This window comes from Stegostoma tigrinum, chromosome 7 (assembly GCF_030684315.1).
Source record: "Stegostoma tigrinum isolate sSteTig4 chromosome 7, sSteTig4.hap1, whole genome shotgun sequence".
NCBI lineage: Eukaryota > Metazoa > Chordata > Chondrichthyes > Orectolobiformes > Stegostomatidae > Stegostoma > Stegostoma tigrinum.
Genome location: NC_081360.1, coordinates 19,730,042 through 19,757,249, shown reverse-complemented (window position 1 = coordinate 19,757,249; position 27,208 = coordinate 19,730,042). Strand labels below are relative to the sequence as shown.

The following is a 27,208-nucleotide window of genomic DNA, read 5'->3' as shown; positions in this document are numbered from 1 at the left end:
AGATTGATTGGGTGGGATTGGACTTATCCTGCTTGAGTGTACAGGACATCAATCTTAATCCTTTCCCAAGTGGGAATAGTTTTCCATATTTATGGTTGTCTGGATTCATGTTTTTCTTTTAGATGAAACTTTCATCAAATCATTCCTCGGCCTTCCCTTCTTCAAGGAAAACAGGGTCAACCTCTCCCCTCTATTGAACTTAAGTTCATGATCCTTTGGACCATTCGCACAAATCTTTTCTGTACTCTCTCTGATACCATCCCATACCTCCAAATGTGTGGTGTCCAGAACTGGATGCAGTAACCTAGGTGAGGCCAAACCAGTGCTTACACAAGTTTAACAATCTCTTTGCTCCATATGTAGCCAAGGTAATATAGTCTTCATTAACCAAGAGGAGGATTTTTTTTTTTTAAACTCACTGGAATGGTGAATGTTGGAATTCTCTACCACAGAGGGCTGCGAAAGCTCAGTCTTTGAGTACGTTTAAGGTGGAGATTGATAGATTTCTGATTATCAATGGAGTGCAGAGTTATGGGGATTAGGTGGGTGAAAGGCATTGAAATGTTCGATCAGCCATGATCATATTGAATGGTGGGTCGAGCCAAATGGCTGAATGGACTCCTATTCCTATGAAATAAAACAGCCAACAGGTAAATGGAAAACATTAGGTGAGAGACACTAAAGATGATGAGATTGATTTAAAATTATAGAAGATTCCTCTTACTCTAATTACTCATTATCTAATCAACACTGTTCCAACTGAAATAAACACAGACACAACTAAATGTCCAGAAACAGCACAGTATTTATTCCAGGTACTGAGATTACAGATTAATAATTTCTCTGCATTGCAGACTGATCTGAATGTTTATACACCTGTATTTACACATTTAAAATCTTTAATCTGTGACAGGTATTTACAAGATCGAGATCACATTCACATCTCTTACATTAACAGTATAGTTCATTTTTAATTTAAAAAAAACTTTTTGTTCAAAGAACGACAGATTTACATGCATCGACTCAACCACCAATACCTGACTTCCCGCCAGATGGCACTTTCACTTCTCTGAACCGTCAGTTCAGAGACCTGTCTCTGAGCATCTGCCAGGAACACAGGAAACATTCAGGTCTGGTTTTAATCTACAGGCCCTTAGGAGAGTAGGAAGTCTGGTGTGGGTCTGCTGCTTATCACTTCAGCTAAAATGGAGGCCTTAAGGAAGGCAGGCAACTTGTCAGCCCTCCCCCATGAAGTTAGCAGTTACACAGACGCACACTGCAGTCACGTCCACCTCTCTAATCTCACTGGATTCACCCTTGCGCTTCACTCGAACATTCTTTGGGCAAAATAGGTTGATTTCTGTTCACGAGCACCGAGACTGAGGACCAAACACGCGCGCGCACACACACAAAGCAGATTAAATTTCCACAGAGAACAAGACTCCACAGCTCTCTGCACTTGTGTGGAATTGGGAGCAGAGGGGATGGATGGGGCGAGAGGTAATGGGGCTCTGTTAACATGGAAAACCATCCAGTTAACCTCCATTTTACTGGGGATCAGACAGGAGCAAGAGGGTTCAGAATCCACTGCAACCTCTTCTGGGATAGTGAGATCACACCCGGGTCACTTGTGAAACGATTAAAGTGAAGGACAATATAACCAGCTCTTAAATGGAATGTAAAATCAGAATGTGCAAAAGAAAATCATTTGAATTTATACCTCAATATACAGATAAATTACATTCACTAAGAATTGACTCTTTGCCTTTCGTAACAAAACTGCAGCCTAATCAAATCCAAGTTTAAAAGGTCAAGCTTAAACTTCATCCCTGCCTGGCATGGTGTTTGTGTTTCCTTCAAAGTCAGTCTCCAAACTGGAAGGAGGCCCCCGCTATTCGAGGGACACTCTCCAACTGGCAGCATACTTTGTGTGAAAAAAGTGAATTCTCAAACATCCCCTTACAGAAAAGTTGGAGCACAAGTCCTGAAAAAAGGAAGAGAGAGCGTAAAGAGAGACCCAGAAGGAAACGCCAACTCCTGGTCACTGGGGCAACAGCCACCTTGCTGTTGAGCTTAACAATGGGTATCTTTGGAGGCAGAGGGACACCCTAGAAAGAAAGCAATAAATTCTATCAGCAGCAAAAAGTCAGGCACTAATAGCCCTCTGTAACTGGGCCTGAGGGTGTATACAGTGTCCGGATCCTTACATCTGACCCAAGTATTAACACAGGGTGACTGGACCCTTATGGCCAGTGTGAGAAAGTTGTCTTTTCTGCATTGAAATACCTCTGTCAAGCCGGTTCCAGCAAATGCAAATTGGATAGAACAGCTGACTCCAGCAATGCTCTGGTCTGAGAACACTCCACTCCAGAAGCACTGTGGGTTGGATTTCAGGGAATGCTTTTTGGGATAAGGCTGGCATTATAGCTTTTTTTGTAATTGGAAAGCTCCAAGTCAAAGGAATCTTTTTTTTTAAAAAAAGACACAATGCTGCCCTTACGGTCAGAGATACTAAAAACCTTCACCATTAAGACTACCACCAGAACCTCTGCAAGAATCGGCTCTTACCCCACAGTGAAGGACTTCAGTTAAAGCAGCAGGGCCCAGCACTGATGTGAGCTGAACAAAGACAGCAGCTCACAGGCAGCTCCCTCATCAGCACGCAGGGGAAAGGTGTGCACACATATCTGAGTGTGAAAATCATCTGTCGATTAGTAGGTGCCAAGTCTGTACAGACACAAACACTGTTTAAACAGACACATGCACACAAACTCGCACGCACATACACACACACATACAGACATGGATACACAGTGAGATATACCCTGGGCAAGATCAGCGATGAGATTGGTAACCAGTGCTAAAAGAGAATGTAATGCTGAACTCTGACTGAGCTTAACCCACAGTTGCATAATGCTGTCAATTCATTGTGTATGTTCACAGGCAAATGATGGCTACTGGAGAGTACCAATGGTCAATGTGTCTGAGAGCCCTGGACAACTATGTAACACGTAGAAAGAAAATAAGAACAAAAAAAGAGTGATACAGAATACGAGTGGATGGACATTCTTTTTGCTATTTTGAGTTCTGAAGGTATTCTCCCAGCTCACCATGGACAATCCTCACTTAGCAAGCCCCAGATCTGATGTTCAGATAATCATTTGTGAAGGTACACTTTTACAGGATGTCTGAAGCTGTAAAATATGCCTTTTTCAACCAGTGGGAAGAGTGTCCAATTCACCATGTGACACAGAGGAACCTGATCTGGAGGCCACTGTGAATACCTTCCTTTCGGAGATTGCCACCCATTTGACAGTTTTAAGTTAGCCGTGTCTCTTTGCAATAAACATAGATAACTACCCCAATTCAAAACCTATAATACACAAGACAAGCGGACAGCGTTGCAAACAGTACGAGGGGCTTGTCCCCAAAGGAGGAGGAGATTTGCACAGAGTGAATCAGACATCACTCTCATATTCACCCTCTGCTCTGACAGTACTCTGATGGATAAGCCACGCTCCTTGATTTGCTCCAACTGCTTCATAAACACTCACAGTGTTTCTTCAGAGAGGCTCGCTGAGTTTCAATGCTCCTTTAGCGATGCTCCCTATGTTTCCAGTGCTTCTTTAGAAATGCTCCCTGCTTGGTTTATCAGTGCTTCCCTTTCGGGATGCTTCCTGCTAAAGTTCTGCAGCGCTCCTTGTAGAGACACTCCCTGCTCTGTTTATCAGTGCTCCTTTAGAGATGCTCCCTAGTTGTGGCAATATTATCTTTCTTTGGTGAGGGTGGAGTGGGGGAAAGAAGCGGGGTGAAATCGCTTCCCCATTAACTTTAACGAATGCATTCCGTAGCTGTGGGCATTAAGAATGTTGAAGGCAGCAGAATATATTTGTTGTGAAGAAGGTGGTGGGGTAGGCTGGACAGAAGGAGGTAGTCAGGGTTAGGCTTTGAGGAGGGCAGGGAAGAGGGTGGGTTTGGACGGGCAGACAGGCGGCAGAGAGAGCAGGAAAGGGGGTAAATCAGGGTCAGGCTGGTTGGGTGAGGGGGGCTGGGGAGGAGTGGCGAGATCAGGGCAAGGCTGGGAATGTCGAAGGATCGCCTATGGCAGACAGGTCTGATCGAACCAGATCAGTTCCAAGCAAACCTCAGTCAGGACAATTATCAAAATAGAGATTGCACATCACCCGGGGGAGGGGAGGCAGGGAGGGACACACACAAGTCTACACTGCCTGGAAAGACACGGGCTCCCTTTTTCTTATTGCTCTCCCAGCACAAAATAATTCCTTCTTGCCTCACCAATAATTGTCAAGTCGGAATTACAGAGGGCTGAGATTGGAGGGGTTTTATACTTGGGGTTGGGGGGGATGGGGGGGGTGATATGGATGGGTTGGGGAGAGTAGTGTTTAAAAAGAGGGGAGGTGGGTGGGTGTGGGAGGGGGAAAATGTTACCCAAAAAAGGGCACAGGAAAGGGGAGCTGGTGGGTAGGGAGAAGAGGCGTGGTGAGGCTGGGGAGGGTCAGTGGCCTCCTACACCTGGGAAACGAGCTGCATGTTGAAGCTGGGTGACCGGGACTGTTTAGTGAGAGGTGGCCCCGGGGACAGCAGCTCCTTGGCCTCGGCAGTCCGGCCCAGCCGCTCCTCCTGCAGGCTGATGGTGGAGAAACTATTGGAGTTACCATGCACCAGGTTGGAGCTGCCGTCCAGCGCCTGGCTCCCACTCGGCCGCTCGAAGGACCTGGTGGAGGACGTGCTGGCCGTCCGCACAAGCCCGGCGGCAGCAGCCGGTGGCAGGTGTCTCTTGGCTGGACTGAGATCCATGGTGTCCGCGGCGGAGCGGGTCGGGCACAGCTTCCTGCTGCCAGGGTCCCGGCTACACTCGGCTGCTCCCTCGGCCCTCAGCAGCAGCAGCGCCTGATCCCGGGGGCCCTTCTTCAGGCTGCTGCTCTTGGAGCCGCTGGGCTGGCTGATACTGGAGGCCCCCGACGAGAATCCCTCATCGGCATCAGTCAGCTGGATGGTGTCCTCCCCACCCGCAGCACCGTGTTGATCTGAGGAACGACAGAAACACAAGGCAGCAGCTTCAGGCCCTAGTCACTCTCAAGTAGCAGCACAGCAGCTTCCCAGACAAAGCAAGAAAGACGCAAACTCCCAAACTCTACAATCTCAGAAACACGCACGACACACTCCACTGTCCCCAAATGATCTCTCTCACACCCAAACACACATTCCACTTGTGCTAACACTCAGATACACACATTACAGAGCTCAACACACACACACCCCAATGACTCCATTGCTGAGACACACACACAGACCACATAATATCACACAGTTATCAATGTGGAAGGGGACAAGGTTCAAAGGTGGATGTGGCAGGAGTGAAATTAGGGAACATTATTTCACAATAGATCACAGAACATTGTCTCCTAAGATTGGGCAGGTCAGATGGTCAACTGAAATTTTCCAGACTAAGGTGGCTAAGTTTTAATTGGATCAGGGTCTCAAGGGATATGGAATTAAGATGAAGAAATTGAATTCAGGTACAGATTAGCAATGATATAACTGAATGGTGAGAAAGACGCTGTGCGCAGAATGACCTCCTGTTTCTTTGTTTCATCATCAAGTTTAAAATAGTGCATGGATCTAGAAGGACAATATAAATTGCATTTATATAGCACCTTCATAAGGTCAATTATCTGAAAGGCAAAATTTTATTAAATACAATTTGACACTAAGCCAAGTTGGCAGAAGATGTCAATTTTAAAATGTACCTTAAAATGAGAAGGAAAGAGGGTTTTAAAAAAAAAAACTGCTTCCCGAGTTGTGGGAACCGCTTACCAAGACCAACAGTTATAAAGCCATTCCTACTAGTTCTGGCAGTGGTAGTGGTGAGCTGCCTCTTTGAACTGCCACAGTCTTTGTGTTGTAAATAGACATACAATGCTGTTGAGAAGGGAATTCCAAGATTGTGACCCAGTGACACTAAAGGAACACCAATATACTTCCAAGTGAGGATGCTGAGTGGTTTAAGAGAAGAATTTACAGGGGGTAACATTCTTATATGCCTAATGCTCTTGTCCTTCCAGCTGGTAGAGCTCACTAGTTTGGGAGTTTCTGTCAAAGGAGTCTCAGCAAGATGCTGATTCACTGACTTTATTGTGACATGTACCGAACTACAGTGAAAAGTTTTATTTACAAGCAGTGCAGGCAGATCACAGCAAGCAAAGGATGTACAGATCCAAAAGACTTAGAGGAATACAGGTTACATTTATTTGAGGCGAGTCCATTCAACGGTCTGATAATGGCCAGAAAGAAGCTGTTCTTGAACCTGCTCGTGTGTGTTCAGGCTTCTGTATGCTGCAGGGCAGCTGGAGCCTGGTTCACACTGTCTCCTTAAAGGCCTCTTTATTTTGGGGCGGGATCTGTTCGGAGGGACCAAATATTATGGAAGGGATTTGCAGAAATTAAGACCTAAGCAGCTGAAGTAACAGCTGTCAATGGTGGAGCACTGGGGACATAGAAGAGGAGCGAGAACATCACATGTGGAACATCGTGGGCTCACTCCTTCTGAGGCACCTACTTAAACTGGGCTGAACTTGTTCCTCAGTGGCCTGTTTATTTTGGGGACAGGATCTGTTCGGATCCAGCACTCAGGCAGACCCTACGCACTGGGCAGTATTCACCGGGCAGTGTGAATTCAGATTTGGAGAAAAGACAGAAATACCTCCACAACAGATGGCCTTGGGATGTCATAGATCGTGACTGATCAAGAGCAGTCATCGACAGGAGCAGTTACAAGTCAGCCGTGCAACCGGTGAGGTTTTCCTAAGATCTTTTAATGTCCTCTGGAGAAGGAAATCTGCCAGTTTGGTTTGCTCTGGTCTACATTTGTCTCCAGACATGAAGAAACATGGTCAACTGTTAACTGCCCCGTGAAAGGCTTGGGGAAGCAATAGTTCAGTGGCAACTAAGGAAAGTTAATAAAAGGCCAGCCTTGTTAGCAAAACTAACATCTCATAAGAATGAAGAGCATCTAAACCTAGCAACGGTCTAGTTGATGAATGTCTGATTGAAAAAAATGCTCAAGGATTGTTGATAATTAATATGTACAGCTGATATAGGTGAGTGAAGGGACTCAAACGTCAGGCCATTGGGGGGGGGGGGGGGGTACAGAGTAAAGGCCAGAAGGCCACAGATTCAAACTCCACTTCAGCCCACAACAGGGTTGACACCTTTGTGCAGTACTGAAGGAATGCTGCATTGTCAGGTCAGATGAGGCTTTAAAGCAAGGCCCATAGCGGTAAAAACATTCCATGGCACTACTTTGGAAAAGAGAAGCAGTTCTCAATATTGTAGCCAATTTTTTTTCTCCTTAGCCTATATCACTAACACAGATTACTTTGTCTTGATCATATAGCAGTTTGAGGGAGCTCGCTGTGTGCATGTTGGCTGCACGTTTCCCAAAATTAAAACAGTCACCACTCTTAGAATGCTCTGTGATCTCCTGAGATTATGATAGGTGCTATATAAATACGAATCTGGTCTTTAAGGTTAATTTGAAACCTTTCATTCGATTAAACATTTTCTGGAAGTCCAAGGGAAGTAAAATTGAAGTCCAGCGGTTCAACATTTTCAGTGTGGATGCAATGAAGGTAATTATTTCCAAGTTGAAATTGGAGGGAAGTTTAAAATAAAACATTAAGGCAAGATTTTGCTTGCATTAAAAGTTCCGTCCTTGTAATAGCAGTCAAATCCAAAAGGAGAACATTTCCTCTCTAGCCCAGGTAGGTTGATGCTCTGGTGCAGATAAACTCAGTTTGATGCAAGTACTTAGCTTTAGATCAAACTTGAGCTGTTTCTAGGAGGTCTATAACACAATAAATATTCAGAAGCATATTAACATCTGATTAAACACACACTGCAACACTGAAAAGACGGAACAAAGCACAGAGCCAGAATAAAGCAATTCCCCTCAGCAGTTCTATATTCTGTCCATGCATTCAATCTAAAAGTAGTACACAGCATAGTGAGGAGAAGCACACATACACAGACATGCAGCAAGGCATCCATATCAAAGTAAAAAAAAAACTGCAGCCTCCCCATCCAGCAACAGCAGGAATCAGATTCAAAGGGTAGCAGGCTGCGAGCTTTTGCAAACACTCCTAGTTAGCCTGATAGGGAACTAAAATGTAACATTTACTTCTAAACCTGTCACCACTCCTATTAAATGGAGGAGAAGGGTAATTAATTCTTAAGGAAATATCATGAAACCGAGGTTTTAAAATTAATGACATTTCACCAAAAGCATCTGTAGCAAAGAAATCCTCAAATGTGTGCTGCAGATTCAACCAGGGCAGCAAAAGAAAATAAAGGTGGGGGTGTCGTTCAGATTGGCATCAGAGTACCTGTCCTGTGACACACTTTCTAATAATTCACTCCCTGGTGCTACACTGACCTGGCACTCGCACCCCTGCACCCCCCAGCACTCAACTCTGTCCCAATCACTGGTAGTCACCCGCCTCCCCACCTAACAACTTTTCTTCATCTCACTTGATCTCCACCACCCACATCTCTGTGAATTATTGACAGTCTGAACCCACAATGCACAATAAAATGGTTCGACATTCAGTCCCTGCTGATTTCTGGAGCACAACCTTGACCCGAGAGGGGGTTTGAGGGAGGTAATTAACTGGGATTGCAGCTCCTGACCATGGCCCGGTGACTCCTGCTGGCTGCAGTAGCCAACATTGCTCAGAGGGGTCAGGCTGTAAAAAGCCCAGCTGAATTTTCTGCCAATATTCACAGTGTGGCCATATCCTGGTCTGGGGGTGGACTGAGTGTGCGTGTGTCCATTGAGTCTGCAACTGTATCCACCATGAGGACATTGGAAAGGTAGGTGTACAAAATGGAAGAGAGGTGTGGGGGAAGGATTAGGAAAGGCCAGTTTAGGGTTAAGGACAGGTCAAGCCACTGACTTCACTCAGCACCTGAGCAATCTTATTAAAAAAACAGATGTTCTTGGTGACATTGCAATGTGTTCCTCATTGTTAATGATAAGACAACAGCTGCAATACTGGTGCAACAATGGAAAGTCAGGCCAGAACCGTCTCAGCAATCCGCAGCAAGACTCCCGGAAATGGACTGGCGTGGTTGAGGCGGCTCGGGTGAATGAGATGCAGGACGGGGAAAAGCATGCAGTCAGTCAGCAAGAGCAGCCTGATTGGAGAGCCTTCAAACCAGAGTGTTGGACTGTCTCTTCGCCATGCTTGCTCGTCCCAGCAGCTGAGTGCAAAGAAGGGAAAACTGGGCCAGCAACAGCACAGCACGACAATGATACGACCTGACCTGCTGCTCGTGTTGGCTGGGTAAGAGGCAATGCATCAGCACACCCCAGAGTAGTGGGTTCAGCCACTGGGAAGGATGGCAGCCATGCTGGATGGAGGAGGGAGGGAGACAAATAGTCACGGGCTGGCTTCCAGCATCCTCACTGAGCTCTCCCTCCTCATCTCAGGCCAACCCGCTGTTGTCACTGACGTGGGGGTCCCGCTTACCGAGCCAGGGGGATACTCGTGTGCCCTCCCCATTCCACTCGCGTTCTCCAGCCAATCCAGATGAGTCACAAATTAGGGAGGTGGGGCCACTTGACTCAACATCAACCGTGAGGTCTATACAATCTGGGATTCAACACAAAATATTTAGTGCTTCCCCCCATCCAGAAAGGGGAGGAAGTGGAGGGGAAAGAGGTGAACATTACGCGGGATAGGGGTGGGCAGAGACAACAGACCAGACAGCAAATGAAGAAAGACAATGCAGATCAGAGCAATGGTAATGCTGGCACGAGACACAGATCCTGAGAGCTGCTTTGCTCAGGCGGAAGGGTCCCTGTGCTACTTTGGGAAGCTTTGCTTACTAATTGACAGAAAGTGGAATTTAGTATTTTAAATAAATAAAGGACAGCAGCCCAGCATTCCCATTCCTGATACAGCAGGAGATGGTAGAAAACTAATGTCCTGTATCCAGAGTAGTGCCAAGACCCAACTCTGCTCACCCTCTCTCTTCCAGCGATGCCTTCGTATAGAGGCCGTGGTGATGGCAGTGCGAGATATCCTGGGTACTGTTGGGGTCACTTCTACTTTCAGACACTTCCTACCCACCTTGGAAATGTCAGGAGCATCAAAGGGCAATGAGCTTTTCATCGCGTTAGCAACCTGTAGGGAAAACAAGGTTAGATCAGAGAGCATAGGTTAACAAAGAAGCACAGTTCGTTCACATCACACGTACCTGTGCATCAGGTACACGTTTAAACTGGGAGTAGCATTAGTGCAGACAGACAGCCCTGTAATGGGAGAAAAAAAATCAGAACAATGGTGATGCTGGTACGGGACACAGATCCTGAGAGCTGCTTTGCTCAGGCGGAAGGGTCCCTGTGCTACTTTGGGAGGCTTTGCTTACAAACTGAGCGAAAGCGGAATTCAGTATTTTAAATAAATAAAGGGCAGCAGCCCAGCATTCCCATTCCAGATACAGCAGAAGACACTTCCTACATTTCTGGAGCACCTTCATGACCTCAGTTCAGATGAATGAAGATCAATGAAGAAGTACAGTTCTACAGCACCCTTATGGGGCTGTGCTGTGGGTTTCACAATGATAATGGACATACCAGCAGTGGCTGAGAATACAGCTCTAATTGTGCACGATACAGGAGGTCCTCTAGTGCTTCTTGGCCTAGCTCCCACTCTCCGTTGTATCTGCAGAGAAATGAAAAAAAGGAGGAAATCTCCAAGATTAGACTCTACTGGCAGACCAAGCTCCACCAACTCAAACCGTTCTCTGCACTTTATCGGCCTCCACTACTCCACACCACCCAACCAACACAACATGTAACACACCGGCAGAGGAAGTGACAGTGATCCCTTTGAGTTAAACCTAGGTCTTGTTGGAAGTTCAACGTGCCCCCTTTTCACTGAAGGACATCATTGGCAAATGGAATGAGAACAGGGACACCAGCTTAGAAGGTGACTACCAAAAGGTAGCAAGAGGTAATGCTTTTCTCACACAGTAAGCGGTTAGGGTTGGGGTTCCACTCAGCGTGCAATGGAATCAACCTCCGTTTTCAATTTATTACGCATAATTGGATAATTCCTGGAAGAAAAATACATTTGCAGAGCAAGTCGGATGAGGCTGGCTGCTCTTGCAAGGATTCATGATTTGCCTTGAGCATCACAGACAGGCCCAAATAAAGGCCAATCACAAACAGTGGAAGGATTGTGTGAAAACCAGCGTCTCCCACCCAGTCTTCTCCTCAAACTATCACCTGTCCCATCCACAGCAGGGTGTGCAGATCCTGCATTAGACTGTCTAGTCACCCCAGGGCCTAACAAACTCCAGTGTGGGAAATAAAGTCAATCTTGGTCTCCGGGGACTGTGTGAGAAGAGGAGATGGAGACAAGGATTAATGGCCTCATTTGGTGCTGCAACATTCACCCCCAGAGGCTCTGGTGATGTGTTTGAGATGAGGATGAAACTGGGTGAGACCTGTGACCGCGAGAAGCGAAAGGCAGTGTGATGCCGTTCAGAAGTAGGGGCCTGGCTACTGGGGATTCCAGCTAAAGTCTTGCGAGGTCAAGCCAACATGACACTCCACGTAACTCCATCGAAGTGTAAAAGATCACTTGATTACAGCTTATATAATCCTCAGGGGCCTTTTCAGGATGGGATGTGCTGAGAATGTTTCCTAATGTGGGAGAACCTAGAACTAGAGATCCCTGTTTAAAAAGCAAGAGTTGCTCCTTTAAAGCACAAAAAAACATTTTCACAGGGGGTCATAGGACGTTGGAGCCCCCTTCCTGTAAAGGCAGCAGAAGCAGAGTCCTTAAATATTTTTAAGGCAGGAGTAGATGGATTCTAGTTAAGCAAGGGGTGAAAGGTAATCGGGGGTAGGCAGGAACATGGATCCAAAGTTACAATCAGATCAAGCATGATCTTTATATAGAGTGGTGGAGCAGGCTCGAGGGGTCTAATGGCCTTCTCTGCTCTGTACAGGACAAAATGAACACTGGCCCATAACAATGCCAGTCAACACAGAGGAAGTACTTATAACCATTGGATTTACTGGTGGTTATGGCAGTGATGACTAGCTGATACAGCATCTGACAAAACCAAGCATATCCCTCATTTTCTGTACTCACATTGTATGATAAACACCCGTCAACAGCTGCACCATGAACTCTGGGTCCAGCATAACCCGGCCACAAGTCTCACTCCACAGCTTCTGCCTCTGTCGTGGAAAACCAGCAATACACAATCTGATGGTGGAAGAACAGGCAGATATTAGCAAATGGCATCTTACTGACATGGAGCACTCCGCTGTGGCTATGAAGCACCGAAATTTTAACCCACGATAGAAAGCATAGTTCAGAAAAGATTTGTACATTAGGCCTCTCTGGTTCATAAAGTGAGTGGCTTAGCCCAATAGAATACGGATCCTGAACATCTCTGGTTGCAATGCTGATTCAGTTGAAGATTGAGAGCAATTACAAGCAATTAAAATTCCACATGAGCAGCACTCACAATGAATTTCACAACTTCACAGTAAATGGAGTGGCCATTCCCTGTCATTCTTGTGTCCTCAGACTTCTTTTTTGATTGATTCATGGGATTGTGCATGTCACTGGTTAGGCCAATATAGATTGCCCATCCCTCATCACCCTGGAGAAAGTGATTATGAGCTACCTTCTTGAACCACTGCAGTCCCCAAGGTGTAGGGCCACACACAGTACTGTTGGGAAAGGAGTTCCAGGCTTTTGACTCAGCAAGGGACGGCGATTATATTTAGTAGGCAGGATGGCATGAAACTTAGACAGGAACTTGCATGTAGCTGCTGCCATAGTCCTTCTACAGGATAGAGGGCAAGAGTTTGCAAGGTGCTCTCAAAGGATGAATTGATGCAGTACACCTTGTTGACAGTGTAGACTGCTGACACCATGTGTGTGAGATGAAGGGAGTGATTGTTGAACATGAATGGGGTCCTCAATCGAACTGCTTTGTCACGCATAGTTTTTTAAAAATTCTTTCACAGGACATGGATATCGCTGGCCTGGCCAGTACTTACTGTCCATCCCTAACTGCCCAGAGAAATGTTGAGAATCAACCGCATTGCTGTGAGTCTTGGATAAGGATGGCAGACGTCCTTCCCTAAAGGTCATCAGTGAACCAAATGGGCATTTCTGAGAATCGGATTTTTAACTTCTTCAATATCTGAAGAACCACAATTGGTGCTGAACATTGTGCAATCATCGGCAAACATCTTCAACTGTGACCTTATGGAGTGAAGATGATTGATGGAGCAGCTGAAAATGGTTGGAGCTATGACACTATTCTGAGGAATTCCCAGAGATGTCCTGGGGGTGCAATGGTTGACTCACATCTCTCTTTATACTAGGTACATAGATGTATCTACACTACATTGACTGCCATAGTTCAAGAAGGCAGCTTACCATCACCTTATCCAGAACAAGGGAGGAACAATAAGCGCTGGCCCAGCCAGCAACACCTACATCCTTCAAACAGAATTAAAAATGTTTGACTCCAATTAGTACAATATTTTGTCCCCAATTTTCACTCTCCAGTTTTGCCTGAAGTCCTCAATGCCACAATGCTGCCTTTGAAGTCAACCTTGCCCCACCTCAGTCCCATTTTGTTACTATCCTACAGCTATCCCTGAAAGACTTAACTGGAGTCCAAGTGCCCTGCTGTCTCATCTCCACCACCATTCAGCCCAACTCGCTACAGAAAAACCTCCAACTTTATAGGACTTTGAACAATTGCAACTTGGTCTGCAGTATTGCTGTGGATTTAAAATAGACACTCATTCAATTATATTGCACCTTTCAACACCTGAGACCATCACAAATAGCTTTACAATCTATGAAATACTTTCAAAGTGTAGTGACTGCTGTAATTGTAGAAAAAAAAACAGGCAGCTCACAAACAGCAAGATCCTACAAACGGCAGTGAGATAAAGGCTAAATAATCTGTTTCAGTGACGTTGGTCTTAAAGGGCCATTATTGACCAGGACACCAAGAAGAACTCAGTCTTCGTAAAAGTGCTACACAATCTTTTACATCCACCTGAGAGAGTGGATGGGACCTTGGTTCAATGTCTCAACTGAAAGAATGATTTCCGGCAGCCCATCATTTGGACTCAGGAGTTAAGTCTTTAAGGGATAGCAAAGTGATGGGACTGAGGTGGTGAAAGGTTGACTTCAAGGCAGCATTGTGGCATTGTGGAGCCCAAGCAAAACTGGAGTCTATGGAAACTGGAGACAAAATATTGTTCGGATTGGAATCAGACATCATTTTTCTATTCTATTTGAGGGATGTAGGTATTGCTGGCTGGGCCAGTACTTATTGTCCATCCTTTTTTTGTCCTGGATAAGGTGGTGATAAACTGCCTTCTTGAACCATTGCAGTCAGTATACTGTAGATACATTCACTTATCGAGCACAAAGGTATTCTCATATCACAGCTCCACCATGTGCATTTCACAAAAATACAGAAATTGAATTACCCTGACATATCACATCACGAGATGGATGTTAATTCTGCAGTTCACCCCCAGAAATCACTTTGACTTGAAAACCTGAGTGCCAAGTTCAAATCAGAGAGCCAGATCAAGACTGCGATATAAACAGGGCCTTGGAAATAGGATAAAAGCCTCAAACAACCGTGCCAACCAAGGCAAAAATTAATAGGTGGTGTAGGCCATTCAGCCCCTCACGCCTGTTCTGCCATTCAGTAAGATCGTGGCTTGTCTGATTATAGGTTTAACTCCACATTCCTCTCTGTTCTTCTTAGCCTGTAACACCCTTGACACCAACACAACAATTAAGTCACACTTTGTAGTCTAAATCACATAACTAAATCAACATTGCTGACACAGCTCAGAGGGGGCTGCGAGAAATTTATCTTGCGGTTGAGACATCAAACCAAGGTCAACCCATCTGCTCTCAGGTGGATGTTAAAAAAAAATTGTGTGGCACTATTTCAAAGTCCCCAGGGAATTCTTCCTCTATCCTGGTCAATAACGGCCCCCTTGGACCAATGTCACTGAAACAGGTTATTCAGTCTTCATCATACTGCTGGATGTGGGATCTTGCTGTCTGCAAGCTGCCTTTTTTTTCCACAATTATAACACCACTACACTTATTTCACAGGCTGTAATGTTGTTTGGGATGGTCTGAGGTATTGAAAGGTGCAATATAAATGAATGTCTATCTTTAACAGATACAATATTGCTAATTGCAGGCTCCACCTGTTAAAATACTTTCCACAGCTTTTGTTTGTTGGAGTCTGCAGCCATGCACAAACACATCCTACAACTGCACGACACCATATTCCCCTCCACCAAAGCTGTACCACAATGCCACCTTGAAAGATGCTGTCCCCCTCAAATGAATGACAAATTTAAAATGGACACACATTTTAAGCTTTAAAATAAACCTTAAACCCCACTATTTGTACTTTGATCCCAGAATTTACCTTGAGCACACATTGCACAGGGAACGATAAGAGGAGTTGGGCATAGAGACCACTGCGGAGTTGTAGCACAACATGAGGAAACTCAGCACTTCAAATCTACAAAAGAAAAAAGTGCAAAACCTTACATATCTGTATTAACTACGTGATGAGAAGTAGACTTATCTCGTAAAAGTATATATGACGCTACTACATCAATAGCTGAGCCAATTCCATTCAGCCTCTAGGAATCTTTCCATGGGTGTCTGACATTAGTTAAGCAAAGACTGGCAACGGCTGACGCTTCACGGAAGGGTAAGAGGACTTTAAGAACTGGCAATTTCGGGTAATAAGCCATAGTCCAGTAAGGACAATGTTATACAACTCAAGGGGCACTGTGCTGCAAATATGGGGTCAGATGAGGGTGTGTTGAGGAGTGGGAATGGGGGGTGGGGGGGGTGGGTGGGGGGAGAAGAGGCTTGAGTGTGTGTCCAAACTCTGAACTCTCTCAGGTCAGTATGGGAAATGACCAGTCATTGGAATCATTCTGTGCTCGGTAGTTCTAGTCATCAAGCCAACCAATCTAACCCAGACCACCCTCCCCCGCCAGCCCTTTACTTGGTACAATGCTCACTTCCATTTCAGAAAGAGAAAAGACTATTGTTTTGGGAGGCTTTAATTCCAGGGTTGACCCAGACTGATGTCTGGAGGATATTCAAAGAAAGCAGGAAACCACAGGCCAGCTAGCTCAACATCTGTCAAAGGGAAATTGCTGGAATCTTATTAAGGAGGTTAAGCAGGGAACTTAGAAAACCTCAATGCAATCACGCAGAGAGTCAACATGGCCTCGTGAACCAATTTATTAGAGGTCTTTGAGGAAGTAATAAGCAATGTGGATATGGTGTACTTAGATTTTTCAAAAAGGCATTAGACATGGTGCCACATCAAAGAGCTTAAGGTGCCAAGAACAGTATATGCCATGGATAGAGGACTGGCTGGAGAACAGGAAGCAGGCAGGAGGCATAAATGAGTCATTGGGTAGATGTGAGGAATGGAGTGTATGGAAAATAAAATTTGAAAACTGTTAGGATAACAGGAGTCTGGCGAAGACTGTCTCAAACAATCACACATTAAGCGAGACGTAACAGGAAAGGGAAACCGGACAAGGGACAAAGCTAATAAACCAATTCAGCACAAGCAATTATGGGACACACAGGCAAACATGGATAAACATAGAGCAACAACTGTGCGACTAGAATAGTTAAGGAGAGCAATTAGGTGGGCATTCGTGCTGGCATGTGTAGGGAAGATGTGATGTGTGACAAGATAAGATAAATACTAACATAAGGTAGTGAGGTCACTTTAGGTAGGGGTCACTTTAAGGTTGGAAAAAAACCACTGTGACGGAAATAGCAGTAGACACCTAATTGTAATAGAATAAATTACAGATAAGTCGGAAGCAGAAGAAACCATTGTGGCAAGATAGGAAATGAATAGTGATTATATTATGAATTAAGTAGTAGAGGAAAAAACCATAGTGGCGGGAGTGGAAAGATATCTGCAAACAGTAATCACTAATGTAAAAACATTAAATTTGACATTGACATACTAGTTTGATTGAGTCATATGGTACAAAAGTTCACATATGGACCTGGTCAGAGTTCAGACATGATCTCACTGAATCATGGAAAATGACTAAAATAATAATGAATTGCGAGAAATTCAAATTTCAAGAGTAAATAGGAAGAACCATAAAAACGGATGTTAAAAATATTTACAGGTTTATTCTAGTTAAAGTATCAGCTCAAAAGAACATCAGTCCACAGATGTTGCAACAGTGGCATCATTCATATCCCCACAATAGAAAGTACAAATGGGATCCTAAGAATAGCAGAATGAAGGGTGTAATATGGGACTGAACTCAAAATGATCAAAATGAATTGAGCAAACAAACTTGAAAAAAGTTAATCACATCAAATATCAACAAGTCCCCTCGACCTGACAGAGCAAACTTAAATGAAATGGCTTTAGAGATATCTGATGCATTTGTTGCAAACATACATAATTATCTAGATGTTTGATAAGTGTGAAAGGATTGGAAAAGTACAAACCTAACAATTTTGCTCAAGAGAGAAGAGAGAATGTCAGGAACTATAGGCTAGTTAGTCTAATATCACAAAACACTTGAAATCCATTATTTAGGAGGTAGGAGCAGGACATTTAGAAAAATTGTGATTGTCAACCCCACCAGTTACATCTTCGCTGAATTTCAGCAGATTTATCAAGCATGATTTCTCCTTCATTCATCCATGCTGACTCTGTCTGATCCTGACACGGTTCTCTACATTCTCTGCTGTACAGCCCTTGATGATGGATTCAAGAATTTTCCCCACTTCTGATGTTCGGTTTACTCATGTATAATTCCCTGTTTTCTCTCCACCTTCTGTTTTGAATATTGGAACGACTTTAGCTACCCTCCAATCTGCAGGGACTGTTCCAGAGTCCAGAGAATCCTGGAAGATGACTATCAATGCATCCATTATTTCTCATACCACTTGCTTAAGTACTCTGGGATGTAGATTATCAGGGCCTGGCAATTTATCTGCCTTCAACCTCCTCAATTTTCCAGGCACAGTTTCTCTCCTGATCTTGATTACCCTCAATTCTTCCCTCTCTCTAAATCTTGCATTCTGCAACCATTTTTTGGTATCTGCTTTCTGTGCTGTTTTGTGAAGATAGAACCAAAGTGTGTATTCTGTTGCTCAGCCATTTCTTTGTTGCCTATTATATATTCCCTGTTTCTGTCTGTAGGGGACATCGATTTGTCTTCACTAGTCTCTTTCTCTTCACATACTGATAGAAAATCTACGTGTCAGTCTTTATGTTCCCCGCAAGCATTCTTCCGTACTGTATTTTCCCCTCTTAATGAGTCCCTTGGTCCTTCTTTTATGAATTCTAAATCGCTCCCAATCCTTAAACATATTATTTTTCCTGGCCAACTTGTCTGCATCTTCCCTGGATCAGATGCTGTCTCTACTTTTCTTTGTAAACCATGGATTGGCCCTCTTACTCATTTTGCTTATTCTGCTAGGAATAAGCAGATATTGTGGTTCCCCTATGTGTTCCTTGAATGTTTGCCATTGCCTATTCACCGTTATCTCTTTCAGTAACTCTCCCCAAACGATTAAGGCCAAGTCATGCTCCATATCTTCATAGATTCCTCGATTAAGTTTCAACATCCAAGTCTCTGAATCACACCTCGAATATTTCTGCGGATTTGGTCTCCTTTTCTGAGAAAGGATGCAGTGACCAACCTGATTCTGGGGATGGTGGGACTGACGCATGAGGAGACACTGACGAGGTTAGGATTGTTTTCACTGGAGTTCACATGAATTGGGGGGGGGGGGGGGTGGATGATGTACAGACTCATTAAATTCCAAATGGACTAGAGAGGGTAGATGCAGGGAGGATGTTACAGATGGTGGGTATGTCCAAAACCAGGGGTAACACAGTCTGAGGATTTGGGGGAGACCATTTAGGACCAAAATGTGGAGACATTTCTAACCCAAAGCATGTTGAGCCTGTGGGATTTTGTACCACAGGAAGTAGTTGATGCCAAAATATTGAATGTATTCAAAAGGCAGCTAGATATAGCACTTGGGGTGAATGGGATCCAAGCGAGACCAAGAACAGGGAGAGATTTCAGCTGAATACGTGGCTGCAGGGATGTTGCAGGAGGGAGGGCTTCAGGTACATGGACAATTGGGGCTCATTCTGGGGAAGGTGGTGCCTCTACAAACAGGACGGTCTCCACTTGAACCAGAGGGGCACTAATAACCCGGGTGGGAAATTTGCGATTGCTATTTAGGTGGATTGAACCTCGCTCAGCAAGGGGGTGGGAAACTGTGGTGCCGTTCCAGTACACGGGAGGAAAAGAGTAGGGAGGACATGGACAGGATCTCACTGTCACAGGAGTGGGCTGGCAGACAGGAATCTGGTTTGAAGCGTGTCTACTTCAATGCCAGGAGTATCCAAAATAAGGTAGGTGAGCTTGCGGCATGGATAGGTACCGGGGAATTTGATGTTCTGGCCATTTCAGAGACATGGATAGAGCAGGGTCAGGAATGAATGTTGCAGGTTCCAGGGTTTAGATCTTTCATTAAGATCAGGGAAGGTGGTAAAAGAGGGGGAGGTGTGCCTTTGTTTGTCAAGGACAGAATAACGGTTGCTGAAAGATCTTGACGAGGACTCGTCTACTGAGGTAGCGTGGGCTGAGGTCAGAAACCGGAGAGGAGGGGTCACACTGCTGGGAGTTTTTTAATAGGCCTCCGCAAATTTCCAGGGATGTGAAGGAGAGGATTGGCAAAACGATCCTGGGCAGGAGTGAAAGGAACAGGGTGGTCATTATGGAAGACTTTAACTTCCCTAACATTGACTGGAAATGTTATAATTCTCGTACATCAGATAGATCACACTCGAGGCCACACTAGATCTGGAACTTTATAATGAACCAGGCCAGGTATTTGATTTAGTGGTAGGTGAGCACATTGGAGAGAATGACCATAATTTGGTTACGTTTAGTTTCGTGATGGAAAGGGATAGGAACATGCCACAGGGCAAGAGCTAGAGATGGGGGAAGAGCAATTATAATGCGATTAGGCAAGTCTTAGGAGGCACAGAATGGGGTCGCAAAATGCAAGGGATGGGGAAAATCGAAATGTGGAGCTGGTTGAAGGAACAGATATTGTGTCCCCTTGATAGGTATGTCCCTGTCAGGCAGGGAGTATGTGATAAGGTAAGGGAACCATGGTTTACGAAAGAAATTATATCTCTTGTTCAGCGGAAGAGGGAGGCTTGTGTGATAATGAGATGAGATGTTTCAGATGAGGTGATGGAGAGTTACAGATTAGCGAGGAAGGATTTAAAGACACAGTTAAGACCAAGGAGGGGACATGAGCAGACATTAGCAGGTAGAATGAAGGAGAAACCTAAAGCTTTCTATAGGTATGTGAGGAATAAGAGGGTGACTAGGGTAGGAATAGGTCCAGTCAAAGACAGAAGTGGGAAGTTGTGTGTGGACCCTGTGGAGATCAGAGAGGTGCTAAACGAATATTTCTCATCTGTTTTCACTCAGACAAAGGAGAATATTGTACAGGAGATGACTGAGTTACAGGCTACTATAATGGAAAGGATTGAGGTTAGTAGGGAGGGAATGTTATCAATTCTAGAAGGTGTGAAGGTTGATATATTCCCTGGCCCGGATGGGATTTTTCCTCGGATTCTCTGGAAAGCTGAGGCGGCGGCAGCGGAGCCTTTTGTCTTGATCTTTGAGTCCTCATTGTCTCCAGGTTTAGTACCAGTGGACTGGAGGATTGCAAATGTTGTGCCCTTGTTTAAGAAGGGCAATAGGGATGACTCAGGTCATACTAGACCAGTAAGCCTTACGTCGGTTGTCGGAAAAGTTTTGGAAAGGATTATAAGTGACAGGAATCGTAATCATCTTGCAAGCAACAATTTGATTGGAGATAGTCAACATGGATTCATCAAGGGCAGGTCTCGTCTCACAAACCTCAATGAGTTTTTTGAGAAGGTGACCAAGCATCTGGATGATGGTAAGGCAGTTGACGTGTTGTACATGTGCTTCAGTAAAGCCTTGGATAAGGTTCCACATGGTAGGTTATTGGAGAAAATGCTGAGGCATGGGATTGAGATAGATTTAGCAGTTTGGATTAGAAACTGGCTTTCTGTAAAAAGGCAACAAGTGGTGGTTGATGGAAAATATTCAGCCTGGAGTCCGGTTACTCGTGGTGTGCCTCAAAGATCTGTTTTGGGACCACTGCTCTTGGTCATTCTTAGAAATGACTTGGACGCAGGCACAGGGGGATGGGTTAGTAAGTTTGCAGGTGACACTAAAGTCGGTGGAGTGGTGGGTAGTGTGGAAGATTGTTGCAGGTTGCAGGGAGAGTTGGATAAACTGCAGAATTGTGCTGAAAGATGGCAAATGGAGTTCAATGCAGATAAATGTGAGGTGGTTCACTTTGGGAAGAATAATAGGAAGGCAGAATACTGGGTCAATGGAAAGATTCTTAGTAGTGTGGATATGCAGAGGGATCCTGGTGTCCATGTACACAGATCCCTGAAAGTTACCACCCAAGTTGATAGTGCTGTTAAGGCGGCTTACAGTGTGTTAGGTTTTATTGGTAGAGGGATTGAGTTCCGGAGTCGTGATGTCATACTGCAACTGTACAAAATGCTCGCGTGACCTCACTTGGAATATTGCATGCAGTTCTGGTCGCCCCATTACAGGAAGGATGTGGAAGCATTGGAAAAGGTGCAGAGGAGATTTATCAGGATGTTGCCTGGTCTGGAGCGAAGGCCTTATGAAGAAAGGCTGAGGGACTTGTGTTTGTTCTCACTGGAGAGAAGGAGGCTAAGAGGGGATTTAATAGAGACATACGAGATGATCAGAGCACGAGATAGGGTGGACAGTGAGAGTCTTTTTCCGAGGATGATGATGTCAGCTTGTTTGAAGGGGCATAGCTACAAATTGAAGGGTGATAGATTTAAGACGGATGTCAGAGGCAGGTTCTTTACTCAGAGTGGTAAGGGTGTGGAACACCCTGCCTGCCAATGTAGTTAAATCAGCCACATTAGGGGCATTTAAACAGTCCTTGCATAAGCAATGTAGGGGGATGGGCTTAGATTAGTTCACAGGTCGGCGCAACATCGGGGGCCGAAGGGCTTGTTCTGCAATGTATTGTTCTATGTTCTATGTTCTATAAGACAGGCTGACATCATTGGGTTGAGATAAGATAATTTGGACAGACCCGGTTGGGCATGCTGATAAGCTGAGCCAGAGGATAATAACGAAATGGTATAAGTAGTGTAAGCCAAAGGGGCTTGGGGGAGTTCTAGGGAAATACTTCTGGATTGTCACGGCTTTTGTCTGCAAACAAAAAATTATCTTCTTGAAGAACTCTCCGTGTCTCCGAGTGATTTTCTACCACAAGTGCCAGAGGGATCATTGCTGGGGATTCAACTATTTACAATTTATATTAATGATTTGGAACAAATGGACAGTCACTAGATTTACTGATGACACAAAGACAGATAGGAAAGGAAGCTGTGAAGACCACACAGGAGTGTGAAAGGAATATAGGTTGGTTAAGTAAATGGGCAAAAGACTAGCAGGTGGAATTTAATGTGGGAATATGTGAAATTATCCATTTTGGCAGGAAGAATAGAAAACCAATGTACTAGGGTGGGTTTCCTCTGGGTGCTCCCGTTTCCTCCCACAGTCCAAAGATGTGCAGGCTAGGTAGAGTGGCCATGCTAAATTGCCCGTAGTGTTCAGGGAGGTGTAGATTCGGTGGGTTTTGGGGAATGGGTCTTGGTAGGATACTCTGTGGGTCGGTGTGGACTTGTTGGGCCGAAGGGCCTGTTTCCACACTGTAGGGATTCTATGACTTAAATAGATTGCATAACTTAAGGTAGAGGAGTTATCTGGGGTGTCCTGGTATATAAAACACAAGTGTTGTTATGCAGTTATACCAAGTTATTAAGACAAGTGGACTTTTTTTGTTTATCTGACAAGCAGAGAGTTGGGATAAAAGGCTCTTTTTCGGAATGGCAACCAGTCACAATTGGTTCAGTGTTGGGTCCGCAGCTGTTCACCTTATATATTAATGATCTGGATGAAGGGACTGGGGGCATTCTGGTGAAGTTTGCCGATGATACGAAGATAGGTGGACAAGCAGGTGGTACTGAGGAGGTGGGGAGGCTGCAGAAAGATTTAGACAGTGCAGGAGAATGGTCCAGGAAATGGCCGATGAAATTCAACGTGAGCAAATGTGAGGTTTTGCACTTTGGAAAAAAGAATACAGGCATGGGCTATTTTCTAAACGGTGAGAAAATTCATAAAGCTGAAGTACAAAGGGATCTGGGAGTGTTGGTCCAGGATTCTCTAAAGGTTAACTTGCAGGCAGAGTCCATGATTAAGAAAGCGATTGTAATGTCGTTTCTCTCAAGAGGGCTGGAATATAAAAGCAGCGATGTGCTTCTGAGACTTTACAAAGCTCTAGTCAGGCCCCATTTAGAATATTGTGTCCAATTTTGGGCCCCAAACCTCAGGAAGGGCATGCTGGAGCGTGTCCAGCGGAGATTCACACAGATGATCCGTGGAATGGTAGGTTTAACATACGATGAACGGCTGAGGATCCTGGGATTGTACTCATTTGAGTTTAGAAGGTTGAGGGGAGATCTAATAGAAACTTACAAGATAATGTATGGCTTAGAAAGGGTGGACGCTGGGAAGTTGTTTCGTTAGGCGAGGAGACTAGGACCCGTGGGCACAGCCTTAGAATTAGAGGGGGTCAATTTAAAACGGAAATGAGGAGACATTTCTTCAGCCAGAGAGTGGGTGGGCTTGTGGAATTCATTGCCATGGAGTGCAGTGGAGACCGGGACGTTAAATGTCTTCAAGGCAGAGATTGATAAATTCTTGATCTCACAAGGAATTAAGAGCTACGGGGAGAGTGCAGGGAAGCGGAGTTGAAATGCCCATCAACCATGATTAAATGGTGGAGTGGACTCGATGGGCCGAATGGCCTTAATTCCACTCCTATGTCTTATGGTCTTATGGAATGGAATATAAAAGTAGGCAAGTTTTGTAACAGCTTTAAATGGCATTGGTGAGATCACACCTTGGAGTACTGTCTACAGTTTTGATCATTTTATTTAAGAAAACACATAATTGTGTTAGAAGCAGTGCAGAGAAGGTGGGGAGTACTGAGGAGGTGGGGAGTAACACTCACTCAATGGGAGTGTTACTAAAATAGGTTAGAAAATTAGGGCCTCTATTCATTGGAGTTAAGAAGAAGGAGTAGTAATCTTATTGAAACTTGTAACGATCTTCAGGGGACTTCACAGGGTGAATGCTGAATGGAAACTCCCCTTGTGGGAGAGATTTGAACTCAGGGACACAGTTTAAAAACAAAGGACCTGCCATTTAAGATAGGGATGAGGAGACTCTTTCTTTTTCTCTCAGCGGGTCATGAGTCTGTGGAATTTTCAACCCCAAAAAATGGGGGAAATGCACTGAATATTGTTGAAAATTTTTTTTAAGATTCTTGACCAACAAGGATCACTGAGGGTTCGTGCAATAATGCTGAGTTGAGAAGCTATCAGTCAGGGGCCAAGTAGACTCTTTTTCTGTTTATTTATGTAAGTGTGAGTCATGGGGAAAACAGACGGAAAAGCCATTGGAAATGGTCTCCGCTAGCTGATTCGGTATGGCCTGCTTAGGAACAAGAACAGCCACAGTGCATCCATATACTTTGTACTCTTACGCTTGGGCAACATGAGCCAAGAATCCATTGGCTGACATGTGAACTGAAGACAGGATGGTAGGGGTCGACAAGCCCAGCCAGCCTGTCTGACCGTTTTTCTCAAACAGAAGCACATTTTTAGTGTTGCTCTTTCTTCATAACCAGACGGGAGTTGAACAGAGACACTGGACAGACTGACAGTGGAATCAAAAATCTCATTCTGGGCAGAATATATACTAGATTGGCTTGGAGGAAAGTGGAAGGGGTCAGTCTGAGATTGTGGAGGTCATGAGTGGGTGTCGACAGTCAACGGAAGGGACAAGAGCAGAAGACCTGGTTTAAGCTGCTTCACGTACCTGTTCTGAGCTGTGAAGTTCTCCCGCTGAGGGTGAAGGTCACTGTACACCACGCGGATTAGATCGTGCTGGCTTAGTGCTCCTTCTGTCAGGGCCATGGAGCCAATACTTGATGGCTGCATCAAAAGAAGCCAAGAAACTTTCACAAATTTGTCTGAAGTCTGTGTCCTGATCATTACTAAGCTAACAACTTGGAGAGCATACGTACAAATCATACCCAGGCAGCTTGAGGATTTAGATTCGCTTTTAAAAAAGAACATTGGAAATAAGTTGGTCCTAATTATACTGAACACAAGACTAGCAGCTTCTTCTAACAACCCAGCAAGTTGATTAATGGCTTTCAGCAAAGTAAATCTGATATCCTTACCTGGTTTGGGTGACACTTTACTCAGGATCCACAGTACGTGGCCAACTGTTAAGCCTTCTGGAAGGGCCCCTCGAGCCACTTGGATAAATAAAACTTCAGGCCAACTAGGGATGAGCAATAAATTCTGGCTGTACCAGTGACGTACATATCCCAAGATATGAAAATAAAATCTTCTAGTGTCCTAATCGTTTTCCAACACCTCAGGTTCATTCTCTTTGAAGGGTGACACTTAGTGTCATAGCTTATTGATAGGAGAGCACTGATAACAAATAGCTCAGCTCCTCAGCTGTTGGACACTGTTACTGCCTGTGTAGAAATGAGCACGTGAAGTGCCACAGCATACTATGGGCCAAGTGCTGGAAAATGGGATTAGAACAGATAGATATTTAATGACCATTGCAGACATGGGCCAAATGGCCTTTTCCCAAGCTGTTAAGAACTCTAATTCTGCCCTCACACTATGTTGGCAATCTCATTCCAAGTCAGGGGTTCATGGAGTGAAGTTGCACTCCACAGAGACTGCAGTCTTCAATCAAGGCCAACATTCCTGGTGTAGTACTCAGAGGGTGTGCTGCACTGTCAGAAATGTCGCCTTTTGGTTATGGTGTCAACTGAATACATCTTTCCTCTCAAGTGGACCTTAAAAAACCCAAGACACTAGTCGAAGAGGAGTAAGGGAGTTCTACCTGGTATGCTGTCCAACTTCCATCATTCAACTAGCTGCAGGAAAACAAGTCAACAATTCACCCTAGAGCCATTAATACAGTGAACAAACAGGGAGGCTTGTTACAAGGAAGAATCATCTGCCAGAAAAGCCAAGTAGCAGGATAAATCACTTGACAATAAGTCAATTCATGCAGAACATAAGTGAAAGCTTCAGAAAGGCGACGTGGAGGGGGCGGAGCGATCGTTCACTAAATCACTGGGCTCTCCTCAAACAACAGGCATGATGCAGGCTCTCTGCTCAGCTCCTAGGTGTCCCTGACGTGGGACAGCCCGGGTAAATGGCTGATGTGTCTGACTAGCCGCCATGCTACCTGATCAGGAAAACAAAGGGCACTGCAAACATTCACGAGTTGGTGAGAGATCATTGAAAGTTGGAATGACTTTCAGGCAGAGACCATAAGGAATTGCACGGGTGGGGAGGGAGGAAATAACCATTGGTGAAAACAAACAAGGCTGAGGAACAAAGACCACACACTGCCAGAAAGGTACAAAGCTGGACAACTGCCAGTACCTGCACTTCACTAACACAGCAATGATAATAAAGGCATGTTTCTATTCTGTCTTGCATTGCCCTTGGGATGCCCTAAAAACACCTTCTAACCAACAGAGTACTCCTGAAGTGCAATCCCCACTGCTATGCAGGAAACTCAGTGGCCAATTTGTGCACAGAAAGAATCCAAAGTTCCCGGAGAAGACAGCAGATCATCCGTTTCTAATGATGTGGGTTAAGGGGTAAACATTGGGCATAACTCCCCTGCTCTTCTTCAAAGTAGCACCATTGGATTTTCTACATCTGGCTGGGAGGGCAGGCTGGGTCTCAGTTTAATGTCTCATCTGCAAGGCCTCACCTTTATTAGTTCCTATTCCTACAGGATACCACACTGCGAGTGTCAACCTAGACTGTATGCTCATGTTTC

General features: G+C 44.8%; 1 protein-coding gene across 4 annotated transcripts in view; it reads right to left on the bottom strand.

The window, feature by feature from the left end:
- Nucleotides 1-787: 787 nt before the first annotated feature.
- LOC125454145 (hyccin 2-like) overlaps nucleotides 788-27,208 on the bottom strand; it is a 51,849-nt gene continuing 25,428 nt past the window's right edge. For 2 of the 4 annotated variants that reach the window (XM_048534604.2, XM_048534603.2), the window contains exons 6-12: nucleotides 25,199-25,314; nucleotides 15,541-15,636; nucleotides 12,189-12,305; nucleotides 10,661-10,748; nucleotides 10,049-10,208; nucleotides 9,552-9,674; nucleotides 788-5,048 (exon numbers count right to left, since the gene is read on the bottom strand). In XM_048534604.2, coding sequence (XP_048390561.1) covers nucleotides 4,528-5,048; nucleotides 9,552-9,674; nucleotides 10,049-10,208; nucleotides 10,661-10,748; nucleotides 12,189-12,305; nucleotides 15,541-15,636; nucleotides 25,199-25,314 — 1,221 coding nt within the window. In that variant the 3' untranslated portion in view covers nucleotides 788-4,527. The remainder of the gene's footprint in view (nucleotides 5,049-9,551; nucleotides 9,675-10,048; nucleotides 10,209-10,660; nucleotides 10,749-12,188; nucleotides 12,306-15,540; nucleotides 15,637-25,198; nucleotides 25,315-27,208) is intronic. The other 2 variants (XM_048534606.2, XM_048534607.2) reach the window with 2 other exon arrangements.